The 22,846-nt window shown below is 46.5% G+C and overlaps 1 protein-coding gene across 1 annotated transcript in view; it reads right to left on the reverse strand.

The window, feature by feature from the left end:
- The window catches only part of GUCY2C (guanylate cyclase 2C), a 174,562-nt gene that overhangs the window by 114,357 nt on the left and 37,359 nt on the right, over nt 1-22,846 (reverse strand). The window contains exons 4-5 of the mRNA XM_029587127.1: nt 21,691-21,812; nt 2,426-2,522 (exon numbers count right to left, since the gene is read on the reverse strand). Of these exons, the coding sequence (XP_029442987.1) occupies nt 2,426-2,522; nt 21,691-21,812 (219 nt within the window). The remainder of the gene's footprint in view (nt 1-2,425; nt 2,523-21,690; nt 21,813-22,846) is intronic.

Raw genomic sequence — 22,846 nt, forward strand, 5'->3', positions numbered from 1 at the left:
CCTCTCCAGCAGGGGAAACCTGCTAGCAACCTATCTACCCAGAAAGGGGCATCTAGTCTAGCCCAGCTGTTCTTCCCCAGGAAGGGCCCATTCCAGCCATGCTGTCTTAGCCATGGTACCCCAGAAGGGGCTCATTCCAGCCATGCTACCCCAGAAGGGGCCCATTCCAGCTATGCAGCTCCAGGAGGAGCCTAAGTCAGCCTTGTCACTCCAAAAGGGACCACAACATCACCCAGTCGGAAGCACCCGTTCCCAGCAACTTCATCCACCAGGAAGCGCCTGCTTTCAAAAGTCCGCACAGTAAGGGGCATTGATTACCAATCAGCCTGCTTAACAAAAGGTATCTGATAGGGCAAACCTCCTTCAGCCAGAAGAAATGGGACACAGAAGGATGGGGTGTTAAAGGGGGGGGGGGTACTATTGCATTTCGTTTCCGGCTGCTGCAAGGCCTACCCTCCACCCGAAGATCCCGGTAAAGCTGGCTCCAGACTACACTCTCCAATATGTCTCTGATTGCTCGCCTCAGCCAGTTCTTCAGCCTCCACGCCACCAGGGGACCTCCACAAACTTACTCTCCTAGCTAGCCAAGCCTTTCTCTTTTTCCTGCACCACACGCAGACTCCAGCCCTATTTAGCCCTGTCTCTCTCATGCCTCTATGCTTTGGCAACGAGTCCTTCTTGGCTGTCTGCTCTAATCACCCATGCTTTGCAGCCTTCCCAGGCCTTTCTTTGTTCTGACCTGTGGCCTCTGGGCCTACTGATCTCTGTTCTGTCTTGCTTGCTCCTATGGCCCTTGGACTTCCTGTTCCCAGTTGTTCTCTGTTTGATCAGTGGCCTGTGGGTCTTCTGATCCTGTTTTTGTCCTATGGCTTCTTGGCCTTCAGCTCTGCCTGTCCTCTGGCCTAGCCTGAGACCTCCATAGGTCTCTTCTGATTCTAGGACCCTCTCTGCCTTGTCCCACAAGACCTTCCTATCATGTTGCTTTCAGGTTCTTTCTTCCATGTTCTGTGTATGCCCTGTCCAGTCTTGTCCTGTCTTGACCTAGTTGGTCTTGCCATAGTATCAGTGTTCCAGTTCCACACTTTCCCGCATCCAGTTCCACACTTACCTGCACCCTGTTCCTGTGTTTCAGTTCCACCCTTATCTGCACTCAGTTCCAGTGTTCCAGTTCCACGCTTACCCACACTCTGTTCCAGTGTTCCTAGGTTCACCCTTACCTCCACACAGCTTCAGTCTGTTCCTGAACTCCAACTCAGCCGGTACTTTATTCCTAAGCTCCAGCTTAGCCTGCACTTGTTCCTTGTTTCAGCCTCACCGGACCTCCCACACCTATTTCCAGCCTTGCCGTCCTACGCCACTCCCTGATGTGGTGTCCACAACACCTCCTCTATAGTTGCCCTCACAAAACAAACTTTCTCTTTCTTCCCTCTCTCTCTCTCGCACGCACACACACACACACACACAAGCAGGCTCTCTTGTCTCTCTCTTTGTCTCTCTCACACACAATAAGCATGTTCCCTCTGTCTCTCACAATTGTGTCTCTGCTCCCATCATTTTAATGACTGGTAAGAGAAAATAAACATTTGTTTATTGAATACAATTGTGGCGTGATCTCCATATTTTTGGTGTGGCATGGAATGAGTAAGGCAACTGGCAGTCAGCGGGATCATACAGAGAATTTTCTTAAGCTTGAGATCCCTAGCCAGCTCAGGTCTGTTTCCCATCCTCCCTGCCTCTAGGCCCGAGTCCACTATACCATCTGCTTGATCCATATTCCCTCTGAAGCCTTCCCAAGAGACTCAGCTCACTCAGATGTCAGACCTGGGATTGACCTGCAATCCTCTGTAAGTTATGTCCAGAAATGGAAATCACAGTCAAATAAAGGGTGTCTGATTTTTCTGAGTCTGGGTAAAAGGGGCTGATTTCAATCCAAGTCACAGCAATTGTAGCTCAGTAAACGCTGGATTGAGTATCTTGTCCCAGCTCAGAGTACATTCAATTATAATTCAAATTGACTTACATATCCCTGGTTAACTGAATTTGTAAACACCAGAAACCCTTTTAAGACTCTAAAACAGTAGATAGTGTAATCAGTCAGAGGATACAGCCGATAGTGAAGGTGTTCTAGGTGGTCACATCCTTCATCAGGTTTTTTTTTTGGTTTGTTTGTTTTAGCAAATTCAATCATTGTCTTTTAATGGTTTTCCAGTATTTGGATGAAGTCAAATAACCTTGTGCGGCCACTAGTCCTAGCCCATTTGTCCTTGCAGCATCCTATATATGGACATGGATTCATGCGGATGTGTATTCTAACCCAGAAGAAAAGGAGTTAAAATGATTACTCCAACAGTACAGTAGGGTAAGCTTTTTCTACTCTCCTTCTAGCCTTGTACTTAAAAGAGCCTATACTGGACCCGATACTCACTTGAATATATCCACTAAGATAATGACAAGCTCTGGAGGTGGTTTCTCCCCATTCAAGACATCCTTGACATCATCAGGGGTTCCGCACATAAGTATCACTGGAGAAAAGGTGAGAGAGTAAGACAAAGATAAATTCTAAGGGAAATGCATGCTTTCAAAGCAGATAACAGTATGTTTAGGAAACTGGTTCCATACCCATCTCTTTAGTGTCAGGTTTTTGGCAGTCAGCGGGTATATTTAATGGGCAAAAATGTTTAAAGTTTAGTTGGGAGTTGCGCTGATTGACTGGATGCGCTTAAGTGGAACTTCAGCAACCTGAAGCTATGGGGTAGACTTTAAAAGGTGTGCATATATGAGCGCGCGCTACTCGGCGCACACAGATGTACGCCCAATTTTATAACATGCGCGCGCAGGAACGCACATGTTATAAAATCGGGAGTTGGCGCGCAAAAGGGAGTGCACAATTGTGCACCTTGCACGCGCCAAGCCATGCTGCCTTCCCCCATTCCCTTCCCCCTAGCCTGACTTTCCCACCCCCTACTCTAACCCCCCTGACCTTTGTCTTACCTTTTGCACCCGCCTCCGGGCAGGCGCAAGTTGCGCACACCAGTAACTTGCTGGCACGTGATCCTCCGACACAGTGGCAAATGGCCGCTAGGTCGGAGGCCTCTGGCCCCGCCCCCGCTCTGCCCCGGACCACCCCGCCCATTCCCCACCCCCTTTTTGCAAGCCCCGGGACTTACATGCGTCCCATGGCTTTACGCGTGTCACCGGGCCTTTTTAAAATAGGCCCGGCACACGTAACACCTCCTACGCGCGTAAGTCTTTTAAATTCCGGCCCTATGTGCGTAAATTCATAATCTGCATAATATTTTGGCTGCAGGAAAAAAACGAGGCGTTCTGAGGGTGTGTACTGAGTTTGTTGCACATGCACAACCGGTGCCATGGATTTGAAATAGATAAAGTTATACAGTATATGTAGCCACTTAAAAACCCAATATCCTACCATGGGTAGCTCATATGTGAAAAGGGGGCTGTCTTGAGTGTGCTGAAAGGTACTTGCCTATCTTTGCAGTTAAGCATATTACTGAAAACCTACATAGATATTTATTTCTACACACCTGTGATTGCTTAGGGGGTCAATTTTCAAATGTTTGTTCTGCTAAGTTAGGGACTTAGCTGGACAAACAGTGGGTTTTAAATTTCCCACCACTCTGTCTCTAATTTATCTCACTGTTTAGCTGGATAAAAGTTAGCCAGATAAGTTGGAAGCATTCCAGGGGTATTCCAATAGTCCTAATACTATTTGAAAAGGTAAACAGCTGTTCCTCATTTACTTGTTTATAAATTTCAATCCTGTCCTCTCTCCGTTATCTCTTCTCCAAGCTGAAGAGCCTTAGCCCATTTAACCTTTCTTCATAAAGGAGCCATTCCATGCCCTTTATTATTTTTGTACCTTTTCTACTTCTGTTGTATCTTTTTTGAGATGGGGGCGACCAGTACTATACACAGTACTCTAGGGGTATTCACACCATAGATCAAAACAGAGATATTATTATATTCTCCATTTTATTTTCCATTCCTGTAGAAATCATTCCTAACATTCTATTTATCTTTTATCTTTATCTTTTTTATATTTATTCAGATTTATGAATCGCCTAAAACAATACACTAGGCAATGTACAAATAAAACTTTGACTGCTGCCACCTCTGGGCAATTATATGTTATTCATATCATTTGTTTTGTGATTGGCCCTTTCCTGACAGTGAAGAGCCACTCTCTATTCAGAATGGAGTTCTCAACAAGGATTGGCATTTCAGCTGTTGTCAGTCAAAAGCCAGTCACAAAACATTGAGGGGACTGAATTATAAATGCCCAAGCTGTCAGAGCTCCAGGTACTTCTGTGTTAAGAGAGCGGGAGGAGGAAGGGAACTATACTCTTCCCGCTCTGCATTTCAGCACCTACAAAGAGTCCTGGGTGGGAGGTTGGGATTATGAGTTTGGGGGCAGGAAGGAAGCTACCCAGTCTGTTCTAATTTTTTTTATACTGGAATGGAATTTAGGACTGCTCTACAGCAACCCCAGAATTAGCCAGAGAAGTTAACCGGATAATGCTGAATGTAGGTGATATCTAGCTAACATTTACAGGCCGATAAAGAAAAATGCGCGGGAAAGCGGGCGAGTGCCCGCTCTCCCGGCGCGCACACAGGCCAATCTCCAACGCTCAATTTTGCCGGCGTCGGTTCTCAAACCCGCTGACAGCCAAGGTTTCGGAAAACGGACACCAGCATAATTGAGCATCCGTCTTCCGACCCGCGGGCCGATTTCTAATTTATTTTTTTTTAATTTTACTTTTTTTTTACTTTTGGGGCCTCCAACTTAATATCGCTATAATATTAAGTCGGAGGGTGTACAGAAAAGCTGTTTTTTTCTGCTTTTCTGTATACTTCCCCGGCGCCGGCAGGCGTTAATTTCTGAAAGTAAAACGTGTGACTTGGCTGCACATTTTACTTTCTGTATTGTGTGGAAATAACTAGTAGGGTCATCAACATACATTTGCATGTTGTGGGGGGGTTGGACACACATTTTTGACATGCTATTACCCCTTACTGTATAAGGAGTAAAGCTAGCATATTGAAAACACACTTCCAAACCTGGGCTAACAGTGTGCTGAGAGAGAGGGGGAGAGAGAGAGAGAGGGAGAGAGAGAGAGAGAGACTGTAAGACCCTTATAATACGTATGTATTTATACCTCTATAGGAGGCCCACCTAGTTACTCGAGGTGAGGTTTAGGTATTAGGGATGTGAATCGTTTTTTAACGATTTAATTTATCGTCCGATAATTTTAAAATCGTCATTAATCGGTAAGGGACTCGATACAATAGGAATTCCCTCGATTTATCGTGAAAAATCGTTAAATCGAGTACGGGAATTATTTGGGGGGAGGGCGGGAAAACTGGCACACCAAAACAACCCCTAAACCCACCCCGACCCTTTAAAACCAATCCTTTACCCTCCCCCACCCTCCCGAACCCCCCCAAAATGTTAAATTACTTGGTGGTCCAGTGGGGGGGGGTCCCGGCGCGATCTCCTGCTCTCGGGCCATCGGCGCCATTTTGGCTACCACTGATAAAAATGGCGCCGATGGCCCGATAAAAAAAAAAAACCCACCCGACCCTTTACAAATTACCCCTTTGCTTCTCCCACCCTCCAGACCCCCTCAAAAACCTTTTACATGTACCTGGTGGTCTAGCGGGGGGTCCGGGAGCCATCCCTTCAATCATACCCTCTGTGCTGGACTGGTTTCAAAATGGCGCCGATCGCCTTTGCCCTCGCTATGTCGCAGGGAGCGACCATCGCTCCCTGTGACAAAGTGAGGGCAAAGGCGATCGACTGCCAGTATGCCCTCACTATGTCACCTTCCTCTCCCTTCCCATACCCCCATGCACACTTTCTTCATTTCCATCCTCTAGCTTTAGGGATCCAAAGTGTTTATCCCATGCCCCTTTGAATTCTTTCACTGCTTTTGTCTTCACCACCTCCTCTGGAAGGGCATTCCGGGCATCACCACTCTCCATGAAAAAATATTTAGTGATGTTGGTTCTGAGTCATCCTTCCTGAAGTCTCATTTCATGATCCCCAGTTCTACTGGTTTCTTTCCAACGGAAAAGGTTTGATATTTATACATCATTTAACCTTTTAGGAATCTGAAAGTCTGTATCATATCCCTCCTGCACCTCCTCTCTTCCAGGATATGCATATTCACATCCTTCAGCCTCTCTTCATATGCTGACCCCTCACCATTTTGGTTGTTCGTCTTTGGACCGCCTCCATCCTGTCTCTATCCTTTCTCAGATACAGGCACCAGTACTAAATGCAGTACTCCAGGTGAGGGCTCACCAAGGACCTGTACAAGGGCATCACCACCTCCTTTTTCTTACTGCTTATTCCTCTGTCTGTGCAGTCCAGCATTCTTCTAGCTTTAGCTATTGCCTTGTAGCATTGCTTTGCCACCTTCAGAACACCAGACACTATCACCCCAAGATCCATATGCCAATCCGTGCACATTAGTCTTTCACTATCCATCACAAACAGCTCTTTTGGATTACCATACCCCAGATGAATGACTTTGCACTTCTTGGCATTGAATCCCAGCTGCCAAATTTTCGACCAGTCTTCAAGCTTTCTTACATTCATTGTCTCAATGATTACCAACACCAAAATTATAAGAAAAGTGGGGGAGGGGGAGGAAAGGAGCAATTAATATAAGAAAATATCACAAATATGGAATTAGGTTGCTACCCAATAGTGCTACAGCTATGTTACTGTTACATTGCCGAAACAGTAGTATGAGTTTCCTGGGAGCATGACCGTAAAAAAAGCCCTCAGCTGAACTGGTTCTTGGAAAACATGCTGAGGTAGATTTTTAAAACATATGCGTGCGCGAACTTTTGTTCGCGCACGCACCAGGTGCAAACAAAAGTACGCTGGATTTTATAAGATACGCGCGTAGCCGCGCGTATCTTATAAAATCCGGGGTCTGCGCGTGCAAGGGAGTGCACATTTGGGCAACTTGCGCGCCGAGCCCTGCGCGCGCTGCCCGTTCCCTCCGAGGCTGCTCTGAAATCAGCCTCGGAGGGAACTTTCTTTCTACCCCCGAACCTTCCCTTCCCTTCCCCTACCTAACCCCCCCCCGGCCCTATCTAGACCCCCCCCTACCTTTATCGGAGAAGTTATTTCTGCCTCCGGGCAGTAGTAACTTACGCGCGCCGGCGCAGCAGGCCCCAACACAAGCCGCTGTGTCGGGGCACTCGGCCACGCCCCCGGCCACGCCCCTGATCCCTAACCGTGCCCCCTGGCCACACCCCGACCGCCCCTTTTTGCAAGCCCCAGGACTTACCCGCGTCCCGGGGCTTGCGCACACCGCCAAGCCTATCCAGATTGGATAGCCAAAAAAAGGTACCTGCCTATTTCTTAAGAATAATCTCAATATATGATTCCTTTCAGAAAGAAAAGCAAATGAAATAAGCAAAGGGTTTCCTTTGAGTAATCTCTGAGTCCAGTGAGGATTCCAGGAAATTAGTTAAGTCCAGGTTAACTGTTTGAGGTCCAGCTGGTACTTGCTCTATTGTCTGTTCTTTTTGCTGTAAGTAATAGGTTTTTACGATAGTTGGTGTCGCGGATTCTGGGATTTTAAGAATCCAGTTCATGTAAATTTTGAACATATCTAGGGGAGATGTTAATTGCTGTACAGGGAAATTGAGGACTCTTAAATTGTGAGCCATCAATGCATTCTCAACTCCCTCTAGTCTTTTGCTGAATATTTTTTCAGACACCATTAAATTCTGTTGTACTTTTTCTGATGAAATAACTCTTTTTTTCCAGATCTTCCACTTTTTTATTAAACGACATTACAAGATTATTATTAGTTATCGTTTGTTCTCTAGTGTCTAAAGTTATTTGAGATAGAGTTTTAATTAATTGTTCTATTGATCTCAGAACTGATCAGATACCTTCTAGAGTGTCAGTGTTCGATGTTGAAATTCCAATCCCTGCAGTCTTGGCTCTTAAACGGTTTTCTCCCTCCTCCATATTACTTTGTTTGCACACCACAGTACCTTGCAGGCTAGAGGATTCTATACCCTGATGTATCCCTTCCAGGGGTCGCAATGTCATGCCCTCCGAAGCTCTTCCTCTCCTCTCCGCGTTCCACCGGGGTCTCCCTCTCTAGCAGTGACTCCTGCTCCACTCAGGTACACTGCCTGAGGAGCATCCTTCACTTCCGAGCTGCCTGGTTCTGCATCGATGTTGGTTGGAAGTGCAGGCCGTTTTGGCTCTCCGGGGCTCAGAGAAATGTCAGAGGTCAGGGTGAGGACGCATGCTCCAGCGTCTCTCTCCCAACGACCTGGCTCACCGGCGTGGAGGCTGTAGCACCCACGAAAAACCGTCAATTCGGGGCTGGGAGGACTCCTGTGGGTGTAAGTTCTCACTCGTCCCTCTCAGTCTCTCCTTCCTTTTAGTATGGGGCATAATTTTGCAGCAAGAAATCACAAAGAAATCAGCCTTTCACCAATGATCCTTGCAATCCTATTAGGCAGCGGCCATCTTGCTCTCCCCTCTTCAAGCTTTCTTAAATCACTTTCTTTATTTTCTCTACTCCTTCAGGCATGTCCAATCTGTTGCAGATCTTAGTATCATCTGCAGATAGACAAACTTTCATTTTCTCCCTTCCACAATGTCTTTCACAAAGATATTAAACAGAACCAGTCCCAAAACCAATCCCTGTGGCACTCCACTTAACATTGTTCTTTCTTCAGAGTAGGTTCCATTTACTATTACATGCTTTCTCCTGTCAGTCAACCAGTTTTTAATCCACACAATACCTTTGCACCCACTCCCAAACTTCTCATTTTTTCATGAGTCTTCTATGTGGGGCCGTATCAAAAGCTTTGCTAAAATCCAAGTAAATCACATTGACCGCTCTTCTCTGATTCAATCTCTAGTCACCCAATCGCAAAAATGAATCAGATTTGTCTGACAGGATCTTCCTCTGGTGAATCCATGCTGCCTCGGGTCGAGCAACCCAGCAGACTGTAGATAGTTCTCTATCCTTTCCTTCAGCAGAGTCTATATTAATTTTCCCACCACCAAGGTGAGGCTAACCGGCCTGTAGTTTCCAGCCTCCTCTCTGCTCCCACTCTTGTGAAACGGGACCACCACTGCTCTTCTCCAATCTTACAGCACCACACTCATTTCCAGATGATCTATTAAACAGGCCTTTTAACGGGCCTGCCAGCACTTCTCTAAGTTCCCTCAGTATCCTAAGTAAACTTGATTAATAGCCGTTAATGGACTTCTCCTCCAAGAACTTATCCAAATCTTTTTTTGAACCCAGCTACACTAACTGAACTAACCACATTCTCTGGCAACAAATCCCAGAGCTTTATTGTGCGTTGAGTGAAAAAGAATTTTCTATGATTAGTCATAAATGTGCTAATTGCTAACTTCATTGAATGCCCCCTAGTCCTTCTATTATTCGAAAGTGTAAATAACTGATTCACATCTACCCGTTCAAGACCTCTCATGATCTTAAAGACCTCTATCATATACCCCCTCAGCCGTCTCTTCTCCAAGCTGAACAGCCCTAACCTCTTCAGCCTATCCTCATTGGGAAGCTGTTCCATCCCCTTTGTCATTTTGGTTGCCCTTCTCTGTACCTTCTCCATCGCAACTATATCTTTTTTGAGATGCGGCGACCAGAATTGTACACAGTATATTCAAGGTGCGGTCTCACCATGGAGCGATATAGAGGCATTATGACATTTTCCGTTTTATTAACCATTCCCTTCCTAATAATTCCTAACATTCTGTTTGCTTTTTTTGACTGCTGCAGCACACTGAGCCGACGATTTTAAAGTATTATCTACTATGATGCCTAGATCTTTTTCCTGGGTGGTAGCTCCTAATATGGAACCTAACATCATGTAACTACAGTAAGGGTTATTTTTCCCTATATGCAACACCTTGCATTTGTCCACATTAAATTTCATCTGCAATTTGGATGCCCAATCTTCCAGTCTTGCAAGATCCTCCTGTAATATATCACAATCCGCTTGTGATTTAACAACTCTGAATAATTTTGTATCATCCACAAATTTGATAACCTCACTCGTCGTATTCCTTGCCAGATCATTTATATATATATATATTGAAAAGCACCGGTCCAAGTACAGATCCCTGAGGCACTCACTGTTTACCCTTTTCCACTGAGAAAATTGACCATTTAATCCTACTCTCTGTTTCCTGTCTTTTAACCAGTTTGTAATCCACGAAAGGACATCGCCTTCTATCCCATGACTTTTTAGTTTTCTTAGAAGCCTCTCATGAGGGACTTTGTCAAATGCCTTCTGAAAATCCAAATAAACTACATCTACCGGTTCACCTTTATCCAAAAAAATGAAGCAGATTTGTAAGGCAAGACTTCCCTTGGGTAAGTCCATGTTGACTGTGTTCCATTAACCATGTCTTTCTATATGCTCTACGATTTTGATCTTGAGAATAGTTTCCACTATTTTTCTCGGCACTGACGTCAGGCTCACTGGTCTATAGTTACTCGGATCACCCCTGGTGTAAGCTTCGTGGACCCTTGGGCCGATCGGAACCAGAAGATGGACTGCCTTTGGAGAGGCTGTGATACCGGTTCCAACCGGGAGGCGGCGAAGGCGGGCTTGTGGACTGCTGAGAGGAAGGCACGAAGGGCCCTATGCGACCAAGGGCCAGGAGAAGAGGCTGACCTGGTGGAAGGTGATGTTCGCCCTGGAAGCCGGTACTCCCCCGAGAGGAGCTCGTAGGAGTCCGGCCGCTGGGACTTAGGAGATTCGCCCTGGAAGCCGGTGTCCCCCCGGGAGGAGCCCGTAGGAACCCGGCCGCTGGGACTTAGGAGATCTCTACCGACGAAGTCGTTGCTCACCAGGCCAGGGTCAGGTGTGGGAGGATCGCCGTCAGCCAGTCCGGGTCCGGAGCCAGGGGGTCGTCGTCAGCCAGTCCGAGTCAAGAGCCAGAGGGATACCGTAAGCCAAACCGAGTCGAAAGCCAGAAACCACCGAAGCCAAGCTGAAGTCAGGAACCGGGAAGAACCACGAGCCAATCCGAAGTCGAAAACCAGAAGATCAAGCGACAAGCAGGAACACAGCAACTGGGAGCAGGACGAACCTGGGAACCTCGTTGCAAGGCAAAATCCAAGTCCAGCTGCAGGGTTTAAATACCCTGCAGCGTCTGATGTCATCAGGGAGCGTCCTGTGCTTTTCCCGCGCTGGCCCCTTTAATTCTGGCCTAAGACGCGCGTGCGCGTCTAGGGGGTGGGGCTAAGTGCCGAACGACGCCGGCTGCTCCGGCGAGGCGAAGAGGAGGCAGCAGAGGGCCCTGCAGGCCCGGGAGAGAGCGCCTGACGTCGGGGCCGCGGCAGCGGGGGTCCGCGGAGGCCTGGGGGGCATGAGGCAGCGCCAGAGCCGCGGTCAGGTAGGCGGCGATCCCGGGGCTGACCCAGGATCGCAACACCTGGAGCCTTTTATGAATATTGGGGTTACATTGGCCACACTCCAGTCTTCAGGTACAATGGATGATTTTAATGATAGGTTACAAATTTTAACTAATTGTTGTGATTGTGGCATTGTGGACCCTTGGTCGCTGTGGAGATGACTCCTCCCATGGGGAGGGGCCCCGTGGGGAACCATAGCGATAGGCTAAATGCAGATAGCAGGCACAGAGTGAATGGAAGGCTTTATTGTACTGCTGTAGATAGATGATATGAAGCAGGAAGGTAAGGCACTGAAGTCTGCGAAGTGCCAATACATTCAACAGTCTCAGATGTAGAACCTCACCCAGATGTAAGATAGGTGGGAGCCTGCAGTGTGGGTAACGCCAAGCCTGGTGGGTGGAGTTGGAGCACCGGATCGTAAAGGTACTCACAGAAGCGTAGTGTAGCGTCTTCCTGGTAATGATGATGATGGGACCGAAGGTCAGAGGTGCCGGATACACAGACTGATAGGTCCTCGAGGAGCGAGTACCTGGTAGTCCAGAGATCCTGAAATAGAAGAGAAAGAAAGCGACCCCCGAGGAACAGTTGTCTAGTTAGTAGAAGCCCCGAAGGGAAGCTGGAAGTGCGAGACCCCCGAGGAACGGGTGTCTAGAGCTTCGTGAGGAGCGAGGCCCGGAGATAGAGAGGCATCTAAGCGTGCAGCTTAGAGCAGTCAGAGTAGCTAAACCAAAGTCTTTGCTAACTCAAAGGTGGTAGCGAAATGGAGGCTTTAAATACCCGGAGGAATTGACGTCATGCGGTGGGGACGCCCCCGAGGTTCCCGCCATGACGTGTATTTGAGCGTAGGCAACGTGCGCACACAGGCGCTAGGAGGCCCTGGGACTGAGCATGGCGGACTGGAACGCCCATGCTGAGCTGGAGACACCGAGGCACTCGGTACCGGAGGCAACCATCTTGCCCAAGAAAGAGGAAAAGGGTTTAAAGAGGTAAGGCAGAGCGGTCGCAGCCGTCTGCGACCGATGGATGCAACACTAATAGATCAGAAATTTCATTTTTGAGTTCCTTCAGAACCCTAGGATGCATACCATCTGGTCCAGGTGATTTGCTACTCTTTAGTTTGTCAATCTGGCCTACTACATCTTCCAGGTTCATAGTGATTTTGTTTAGTTCATCTGACTCATCACCCCTGAAAACCATCTCCAGAACTGGTATCTCCCCAACATCCTCATTAGTAAACACAGAAGGAAAGAATTAATTTAGTCTTTCTGCAATGGCCCTATCTTCCCTAAGAGCCCCTTTAACCCCTCGGTCATCTAGTGTCCCAGGCCCAGCCCCATTCCCCTTCCCACACTTTCCCACCTGTCAATGTAACTTGGAGGGGGTATTGACTATCGGGAGGGTCATCATTATCATTTGCGTGGGTGAGGGAGGGGGTAAGTGACCATCAGTGTCACTTGGGGGTATTTACTATTGGAGGGGCCATTGGTGTCACTTGGAGGGTTGGGGTGGGAATGGAAAGGGAGGGCTTGGACCTTTATTTTATTTGAAGGAACTGGGGGGGGGGGGGGTGATTGGAGCCGTCACTGCGCGGGTGCATTTTTTAATTTACATTTTTGGGTAGTCAGGGCTACCAGTCAAGGCAGCCCTGGGATGAGATTGGGGTCAGCACTGACCCCTGCTCAACCTCCCCGTTTGGCCGTTATTTTTTAAATTTTGAGCTAGCGGCCCTTTAAGGCCCAACCATGCGGTTGGGGCCATCATCACGTTAAAGGGCCACCCACCACATTCTTTTGTCCCAGTGTTTGGCCGCAAGACAAAAGTTCATGCTATATAGCTGTGATGCTTTTTCATGGGAGGGGCCCGACTATCGCGGCAACACCCCCTGTGACAAGTGGGACCCCTTCTGTGATAAAACATCGTGGCTTAGTGGCTCTAGACCTAAGCCGGAGAAGGCTGCTGTAGTCTCTGTGCTAATAGCTTGATGCCTCTGCTGACATGCATGTCACCATTGTGCTCTGGAAGCTATAAGATCAGTCCAGTCCCATGAGGCCCAGTTCAGTCCAGTGGGGAAAAGGGAAATTGGGAGATACAAGCTCCAGGTGAAGATAGAAAAAGGTGAGAAAGTCATGAAGGGAGAGAGCAGAGGAATCATGGCATTGGCGGCAGGGTGCAAAGGGGCAGCTGTAGCCCTGAGGTGGATGGAGGCGTGTTGGGGAGTTCAGAAGACAAGACGTTTGGTCTGGGGAGAGCAGGGGCCACGGTGATATCAAGGACATAACACAGGTCTCCCCACAGACCCACCACCTTTGTTCTCTCTCCCACTTTCATAAATGCTCTGGCTCACTTGTCACTTCTTTCTCCCTTCTCTTGCTCTCACCTCTCTTGCTCCCCAATTGCTCACCCCTGCTCATTACACTCATCTCATTCCTCTCCCTCCTTGATATCCTCTCTCGTCCCTGCAGCTGTGCTGTCCTTTCTTTTTCTTTTCCCTTGTGCTCATCTCTCTCTCTCTCTCTCCTTTGCGTTCATCTTTCTATCTTTCTCTTTGCTCTTCCCTTTCTGTTTCCCCTTTGGAATAGAGTGACCCCATTTTCCCCCTTGTTGTATGTACAGGACCAGGCTAGAGGTCCATCTTAAAATCCACAGAGGAAGAGAGCTCTGTGAGTAGGACCCTGCAGGGCAGGGGAGAGGACTGAGGGGGGGGGGATCAGTTGGGGAGCATAAGAGTGCAAGCCCAGCTGAGTTCAGGAGGCTCCCGCATCTCCAGGAGAGGCAGCTTCAGTAAATCTATGCTGACCAAACCAGAGGGAGTGAGTGTACACTGCTCAGAGGGAAGGTAATTTACAATGCTATGTGTGTAACTGAATACTGCTAAGGTAGGCAGTCCAGTGTTGTGCTGTGTCGTTTGCTAAATAAAGTGAAAGCTGCATTAGAAAAGGCTGGAGTCCGTGTGGCTTTGTGCCTCCAGCCTGGGAAACACGGCTCAGTTTCCCACACCCTTGTTCTCACAGTTCTCTCAGGAGCATGGTAACAGGAAAGAGTTTCTGAGTATACTGCTGCTGCTTCTTCTGCCTCCTATGGTTGACTGGTTATCTGGAGCAGACTAAGCCAATCAGTCACAAGAGGCAGGAGAAGCAGCAACAGGCTCAAAAGCACTGCTGCCCCTTCTGACAGTCCAGAGCAGAAAGAGTTAGCCATGCTTATAGGGAGGGGATATGTGTTCCCCATGGCAAACCCTCTGTCTCTTCCTACCACCATCAGCTTCCATCCAGTAGCAGACTCTGCCCTACCCCCTTCTGCTGACCGCCTTGCACAGGAGCTGACTCTGGTTCCCATCCTGTCAGCCAGATTTGTGCATGTGTGACCACTGCAGAACACCTCCAGTCTGTTTGCACCAGTCTAAAGATGGCACTGATTCCTGGTGTAAGGGGAAACCCAAAACTATCCCTTACTAGCAGTATTTGCCCCTGGTTGGTATGGCATTTGTGGCCTCATCAGGTCATCCTGCCAGCAGTTATGTCAGAGGTCTCAACAGACCCTGCCCAGTAGTGTGATGTCCATGTGTTGTAGGTGTGTTAGTGTCTGTACCACTTTCCATTGGGAGGGGCCCTGTGAGAGAATAAAACCCCTTTCACCCACTGGTATGAGGGAGAGAAGCTAAGAGAGGATTCTAAGATCTGGAGTCCTGTTGATGTTGGGAACCATCTCTTCTTAGAGTGGCACCATAGTGCCTGTCTCTACCCAGAGAAGGTTCAGAGGAATTTGAGGAGAGGGATTCTGGGATAGGAGTTCCTAGAAGTGCAGAAGAGTGATGAGAGAATGGGTCCTGAAGAGTTGGGGATGAGTGTTCTGAAAGGTGCCATAGGAGAGGCATCCTCCCTAGGAATGTCTACCAGATTGATGTTTGGAGCCTTAAGAAGAAGAGAATTTCCCGGGAGAGTGTGTGGATGATTGTACTGAGAAGTGCGAGGGGAAGGGCAGCCTGCCTGGGAAAGTTCACCAGAGTCAGAGACCAATTTAGCCCAGAGTGGAGAGAGTACCTACCCATATGGGAAAGAAATGTGAGGAATGTGAAAAGAGACTGGATTTAGATTTTTGTGATTTTGGCTTGATTTACTGCTGTTGCAACCAACATTGGTGTACTTTTTGGACTTTGTTTTCCCTGCCATTAGTGCCATAGTAAAGAATCTATTTATGAACAGCAGCACGGTTTGGAGGTTGGGGGTTGTGCATTTTACTGGTAAGCAGGAAGAATTCCTGTGTGAATAAAACCATAAGATCCTTAAAAAGACTCGACTTTTCCCCCCTGTGCATGAACCCGGGGACAATATGGTGCCTTGATTGCTCCGTGACTCTCCCCATGTGCTCCATGCCCAAGATCTAACTGGAGCAGGAATACACTTGGACTAGCTGATACTGCTGCAGAGGAAACATTCCCAGTACCAGTGAGGAGGGTGCAACCTGTACCAGGTTCTGGAGGATGGAAAGGTTTGAGATAGTATAAGAAAATTTCTTCAGACTATCTTAAAGGTCTGGGCCCAGCTGTCTCATCCGGTTCTCCTTAAGATCCAGACAGAGAATCCTGGGTGAAGTGAGGAGCTCTTCACCAGTGTATAAGAACCAGGAACAGGCAGGAAGCCATTGTAAGAGAAAACCTGCTATGTGTGAGGACAGTGTGTCTACCTGAAGAAAGGGGAGATGTATCTTATGTTGATTTTGCTTTATTCATCACTCTCCACTGTAAATAAATTGCACAAATGGGAAACAGCCAGAGTCTGCTTCCTTATTCTTTCTGGCTGTTTCCAAGCCTCTATCACTAACAGGTCGATCCTGTAAGGCCGCGGTAATAACAGTGCGGCAGTGTCAGGCGCACCCTTCCTCCCCGCACGCACAGTTCTCTTCACTAACTCCCCGATACTCTCCTCTAATCGCATGCAAATGCATGCCGCGGCTTTAAAGCGTTAGGGAAGGGTTATGCCCGCGTAACCCATTTTACTGTATAGGCGCTTAATACAGCGCCTATACAGTAACCTGGGTGCGCTGGTGCCTGTCATTTCAAATGTCATTTCAAATGACATTTGAAATGACAGGCACCATGAAGTGAAAAAAAAAATACCAAAATATGTAAAAACCTGAGTGTTCAAAAAAAAAATTTTTAAATACCTGTCGGAGGGCCGCGTGGGTCCAGGCAGTGGGAGCCGGGTGGTCGCGTGTTAAATCTAGGCCGCGGGCAGGTGGGCGCCTGTTCCAGGCGGCAGCGGCGGCGGGGGGACACGCGTTAGTTCGAGACGGTCGGTGGGCGGCGGGTGGTCGGGTGTTAAATCTAGGCCGGGTCCACACAGGCGCGCATTCATTCATCCAGGCGGAGGAGCCGGCGGCGAAAGCTGCCGGCTCCGCCTGAATGAATGCGCGCCTGTGCGACCCCTGCGATTCGGCGCTCAAGGCAGTCACAGCATTCATTCACTGCCGGTGGGGGCTGCCTCGCAGCCCCCACCGGCAGTGAATGAATGCGCGCCTGTGCGACCCCTGCGATTCGGCGCTCAAGGCAGTCACATGCCGTGATGTCACGGCATGTGACTGCCTTGAGCGCCGAATCGCACGGGTCGCATTCATTCACTGCCGGTGGGCACTGCCCCGGCAGCCCCCACCGGCAGTGAATGAATGCTGTGACTGCCTTGAGCGCCGAATCGCAGGGGTTGCACAGGCGCGCATTCATTCAGGCGGAGGAGCCGGCTGCTTTCGCCGCCGGCTCCTCCGCCTGGATGAATGAATGCGCGCCTGTGCGGACCCGGCCTAGATTTAACACGCGACCACCCGCCGCCCACCGACCGTCTCGAGCTAACGCGTGTCCCCCCGCCGCCGCTGCCGCTGCCGCCTGGAACAGGCGCCCACCCGCCCGCGGCCTAGATTTAACACGCGACCACCCGGCTCCCGCCGCCGCCGCCTGTACCCACGCGGCCCTCCGACAGGTATTTAAAAATTTTTATTTTTTTTTCTGACAAGTTTTTATGTGTCCCACATCATTACATTTTCTCGATCATCTCTGTATCGCTTTTTTTTTTTATTGTGTTTTATTGTTTTTGAGTGTCTTAAGCGGTGTCGATGGATTTGTTACTAGACTCACAGTCCTAACTCCTACTAGGGGGAGGCGGTAAACTAACACGTTACGGCCGCGGCAAAACAGTGCGTTACTAATGAGATAACCTGAGCGCGCGTTACGGTATCGGAGGGGAATAGCTAATTCCTTCATTATACAGCTAATTCGTTCATTTACATGCCGGGTGGGGAAGGGTTACGCGTCTGTTTTAAGAAGCGCTACGGACGCGCGAAACTGGAGACTGTATCGCTGGTTTGCCTTACGCGTCCGAATTGTGCGCAGCGAGCTCGTTACAGACGAGAAATCTTCAAATGAATGTTACTGTATCGAGCTGAAAGTTACCACAAAGGTATAAGCAACTAAGAAACAGTTGCTGAAGGAACTCACTCATTGAAAGAACTCACTCTTTAAGAACTTTTTACTTACTAACAAATTCACTTACACACACGCACAGCTGTAATGCAGTGCAATAACATCCAGCTGTAAAATAGATTCACAGCACTATAGATAGGACTAACAGCAACTTACACACACTGTTGCTGCAGCATTCGTAGCAGTCTCACCATGATCAGAAGCAGAGAGAGAGACCTGATTGAGAGAACTTCAGGACATCTGGGAAGAGACATACGGCCACTGGCAATTCCCAGTTTACAGCTTGTGGGTAAGAAATTTCCATGAAGGATGGGATTTGTAAATGTTATTTTCCTATTTTAAACAGAGCTGATCACACATTTAAAAGGCAGTCACAAGTTTAAAGAACAGGCTACCAAAAACTATTTTATGTTTTCAAGGATATGTTTAATTTAGACTGGGAGTCACTGATATTATAGTATGGTGAATTGTTGTTAGCCAGTGACAGGTTTTAAGTCAGATTGGGGTCACTGAAAATGTTATAATGATGTATGATTAGATATATCCTGTCTGCTATTTTGAAATATATTTTGTTTATTATTAGTAAGCTTTATCAGTAAATCTGGGTGACGTTTTATTTCTTTTCTGACTAACACTGTGGAAGGGGGACAATATGTAAATCTACAGCTCTAACACTAAACTTTCAAAAGAGAAACTTTGATAAAATTAGGAAAATAGTTAAAAAAAAACTGAAAGGTGCAGATGCAAAGGTTAAAAGTGTTCAACAGGCATGGACATTGTTTAAAAATACAATCCTAGAGGCGCAGTCTATAGGTATTCTTCGCATTAAGAAAGGTGGAAGGAAGGCAAAACAATTACCGTCATGGTTAAAAGGTGAGGTGAAAGAGGCTATTTTGGCCAAAAAAAATTCTTCAAAAATTGGAAGAAGGATCCATCTGAAGAAAATAGGAAAAAGCATAAGCATTGTCAAGTTAAGTGTAAAACATTGATAAGACAGGCAAAGAGAGAATTTGAAATGAAGTTGGCCATAGAGGCAAAAACTCATAATAAAAACTTTTTAAAATAGCAAGAAACCTGTGAGGGAGTTGGTTGGACCATTAGATGACTGAGGGGGTTAAAGGGGCTCTTAGAGAAGATAAGGCCATTGCAGAAAGAATAAATTAATTCTTTGCTTCCGTGTTTACTAATGAAGATGTTGGGGAGATACCAGTTCTGGAGATGGTTTTCAAGGGTGATGAGTCAGACAAACTGAACCAAATCACTGTGAACCTGGAAGATGTAGTAGTTCAGATTGACAAACTAAAGAGTAGCAAATCACCTGGACCGGATGGTATGCATCCTAGGGTTCTGAAGGAACTAAAAAATGAAATTTCAGATCTATTAGTTAAAATTTGTAACCTATCTTTAAAATCATCCATTGCACCTGAAGACTGGAGGGTGGCCAATATAACCCCAACATTTAAAAAGGGCTCCAGGGGCAATCCGGGAAACTATAGACCAGTGATCCTGACTTCAATGCCGGGAAAAATAGTGGAAACTATTCTCAAAATCAAAATCGTAGAGCATATAGAAAGACATGGTTTAATGGAACACAGTCAACATGGATTTACCCAAGGGATGTCCTGCCTAACAAATCTGCTTCATTTTTTGAAGGGGTTAATAAACATGTGGATAAAAATGAACTGGTAGATGTAGTGTATTTGGATTTTCAGAAGGCATTTGACAAAGTCCCTCATGAGAGGATTCTAAGAAAACTAAAGAGTCATGGGATAGGAGGTGGATTACAAACTGGTTAAAAGACAGGAAACAAAGAGTAGGATTAAATGGTCAATTTTCTCAGTGGAAAAGGGTAAACAGTAGAGTGCCTCAGGGATCTGTACCTGGACCGGTGCTTTTCAATATATATATATAAATGATGTGGTAAGGAATACAAATTTGAGGTTATCAAATTTGCAGATGATACAAAATTATTCAGAGTTGTTAAATCACAAGCGGATTGTGATACAGTACAGGAGGACCTTGCAAGACTGGAAGATTGGGCATCCAAATGGCAGATGAAATTTAATGTGGACAAGTGCAAGTTGTTGCATATAGGGAAAAATAACCCTTGCTGTAGTTATACGATGTTAGGTTCCATTTTAAGAGCTACCACCAGGAAAAAGATCTAGGCATCATAGTAGATAATACTTTAAAATCATCAGCTCAGTGTGCTGTAGCAGTCAAAAAAGCAAACAGAATGTTAGGAATTATTAGGAAGGGAATGGTTAATAAAACGGAAAATGTCATAATGCCTCTATGTCAGTCCATGGTGAGACCGCACCTTGAATATACTGTGTACAATTCTGGTGGTCGCATCTCAAAAAAGATATAGTTGCGATGGAGAAGGTACAGAGAAGGGCAACCAAAATGACAAAGGGGATGGAACAGCTTCCCAATGAGGATAGGCTGAAGAGGTTAGGGCTGTTCAGCTTGGAGAAGAGACGGCTGAGGGGGGATATGATAGAGGTCTTTAAGATCATGAGAGGTCTTGAACGGGTAGATGTGAATCAGTTATTTACACTTTCGAATAATAGAAGGACTAGGGGGCATTCCATGAATTTAGTAAGTAGCACATTTAAGACTAATCGGAGAAAATTATTTTTCACTCAACGCACAATAAAGCTCTGGGATTTGTCAGAGGATGTGGTTAGTGCAGTTAGTGTAGCTGGGTTCAAAAAGGTTTGGATAAGTTCTTGGAGGAGAAGTCCATTAACTGCTATTAATCAAGTTTACTTAGGGAATAGCCACTGCTATTAATTGCATCAGTAGCATGGGATCTTCTTGGTGTTCGGGTAATTGCCAGGTTCTTGTGGCCTGATTTGGCCTTTGTTGGAAACAGGATGCTGGGCTTGATGGACCCTTGGTCTGACCCAGCATGGCAATTTCTTATGTTGTTATGTGGTTTACTTTTGTTGCATTTGGTGTGAGGTAAATCCTTGAGATAAATGAGAAGTTTATCAGGGTAGTCTCACATCAAATTAATGAAAGAGATTTGGGGTGTGGATTTAAGACAATTCACCAGGGTTTCTTCCCTAGTAGTTTACAAAGCCAGCCAGTTTATGAGTACCTTTGGAAAAAAGAAGAGGAGTCTTAAGTATTTCCATGGAGCTTGAAGAGAGAAAAGACTTGTTGGGAATACCAAGGGAAGTCTGAGTGTGTTTTTGAACTGGACTTAAGCTGCATAAGGATCTATTTTATGTATGTTTTTGGATCTCAAATAAATCATTTACTTGGATTGAAAGTTCTATATCTGGACTATACCCATTTCTTTTATATCTGTTGGGCATTGATTTTGTTTTTCAGCAAACCTTTCTTCTGTTTGGAGCACAAGTCTTTCTGTGTGGATTGGTTATTTGTTGTGGACGTGAATGTGAGCCTCTTAGTTGCCCTACAGAGATATCCTGTCTGCAGCTCACAGAACCCATGTTTCTATCCCCAAGGAGGTGTGTGCATTTACAGTAGTTGTAAATGGAGAATCTTGGCCCTGTAAATCAGAAGGGCTCAGTTACGAATGAATTGGAAGCCCAAAGGAGTAGAAGGAAACTTACCAGCCAAAAACATTATAATAATTTAGCCCTTAGAATTCCACTGCACTTGCTCTTATCTTCACCCAAAAAACATACTGTAATCATCTGCATCCAGCATCATAGCATTTTCCACAGCAAAGAAATAACGATATATGACAAAGTGAAGATCTTTATTGTCTCACTAACTCCTTACCATTGCTTTTCCGGCTGCTGCTTTTCATGATATCAGCCACATCCTCTCTTGACCTCAGAGTATCCATGAAGTCCAGAACTTTGTAGAAGTATGAGAGTCTATTATCCAGTGCATTCATGTACCTGCAACAGGAAGTAAGGTCACAGGGAGAAGCAAGATTTTTGTTACTTTTACTGAGGATGTATATAGAGGTTAGGCCGTATGGATTCAGAATTTTCACCCAGACACAAACTAGTTTGAAGGCCACAGGCTAACCTCTGCGTGAACTCCTGTTTACTGTCTTGCACTGTGAAATGTTTATGAACAGGCAAGAGAGTCTGTTTTAGTTATTCCATTAAGTCTATGATGAGAAAACTAGCAATTAACATATACTAAAGCCTGAGAGAGAGAATGAAGGCCACACAGCTGTGTTTGAAATCTGATAAGAACTCAGAAGGAGGGAACACCGCCCCTTTCACAAGTGTTTGAAGTGTATAAGGAGAAACAGCAAGAAAGAGAGGGGAGAGAGAGCCCTGGACATGATGGTACAGCTGATCTTTTGGAAATGTAAGCTTTTTATATGTAGCAATTGTTATTATCTACCATTACTTCTTTTATACGATCTGATTGCTCAGATAAACTTACTTTCTTACCTGGAACCGTGACATACTGAATCCAAGTTTGTGTGTGGCTCTGTGTAGGGGATAAGCTCCTGGGTTCAAGCCCCCAGGTATAATCCCAGTAATTGTGTGTGTTTATATGAGGTCAGAGCCACTGGGCAGGATACCAGTGTGCATGGTCTGAACCCATAACAGTTATGCATCAGAAGGGGATTTGATTTGCATCAAGAAAGTCGGTATATAAAAGCCTTTAATAAATAAATAAATAAGGGGAACAGAAGCCAGAGATTGCAGGGGACAGTGAGGGTCTGCATCCCAAGAGAAAGGGGAAGCAAGTCTACAAATATAAACTTGTAAGTGGAAGAGAAATAGCAGCCATCAGAGACATTTTTCCTGTGACACTTTCCTATTTGAATTAACTGGGGTCTAAGGAAATGGCCCATGAAATCTATCTTTCTCTTCCTCTATATATTGCCATGGACCCTTTGCACACTGAATGTTTTTGAAGCTGTCCCTAATTTGGAGAGGGTGCAGACTAGCTGATGAGAAGGAAAGGT

Source organism: Rhinatrema bivittatum, chromosome 2, assembly GCF_901001135.1.
Source record: "Rhinatrema bivittatum chromosome 2, aRhiBiv1.1, whole genome shotgun sequence".
Classification (NCBI taxonomy): domain Eukaryota; kingdom Metazoa; phylum Chordata; class Amphibia; order Gymnophiona; family Rhinatrematidae; genus Rhinatrema; species Rhinatrema bivittatum.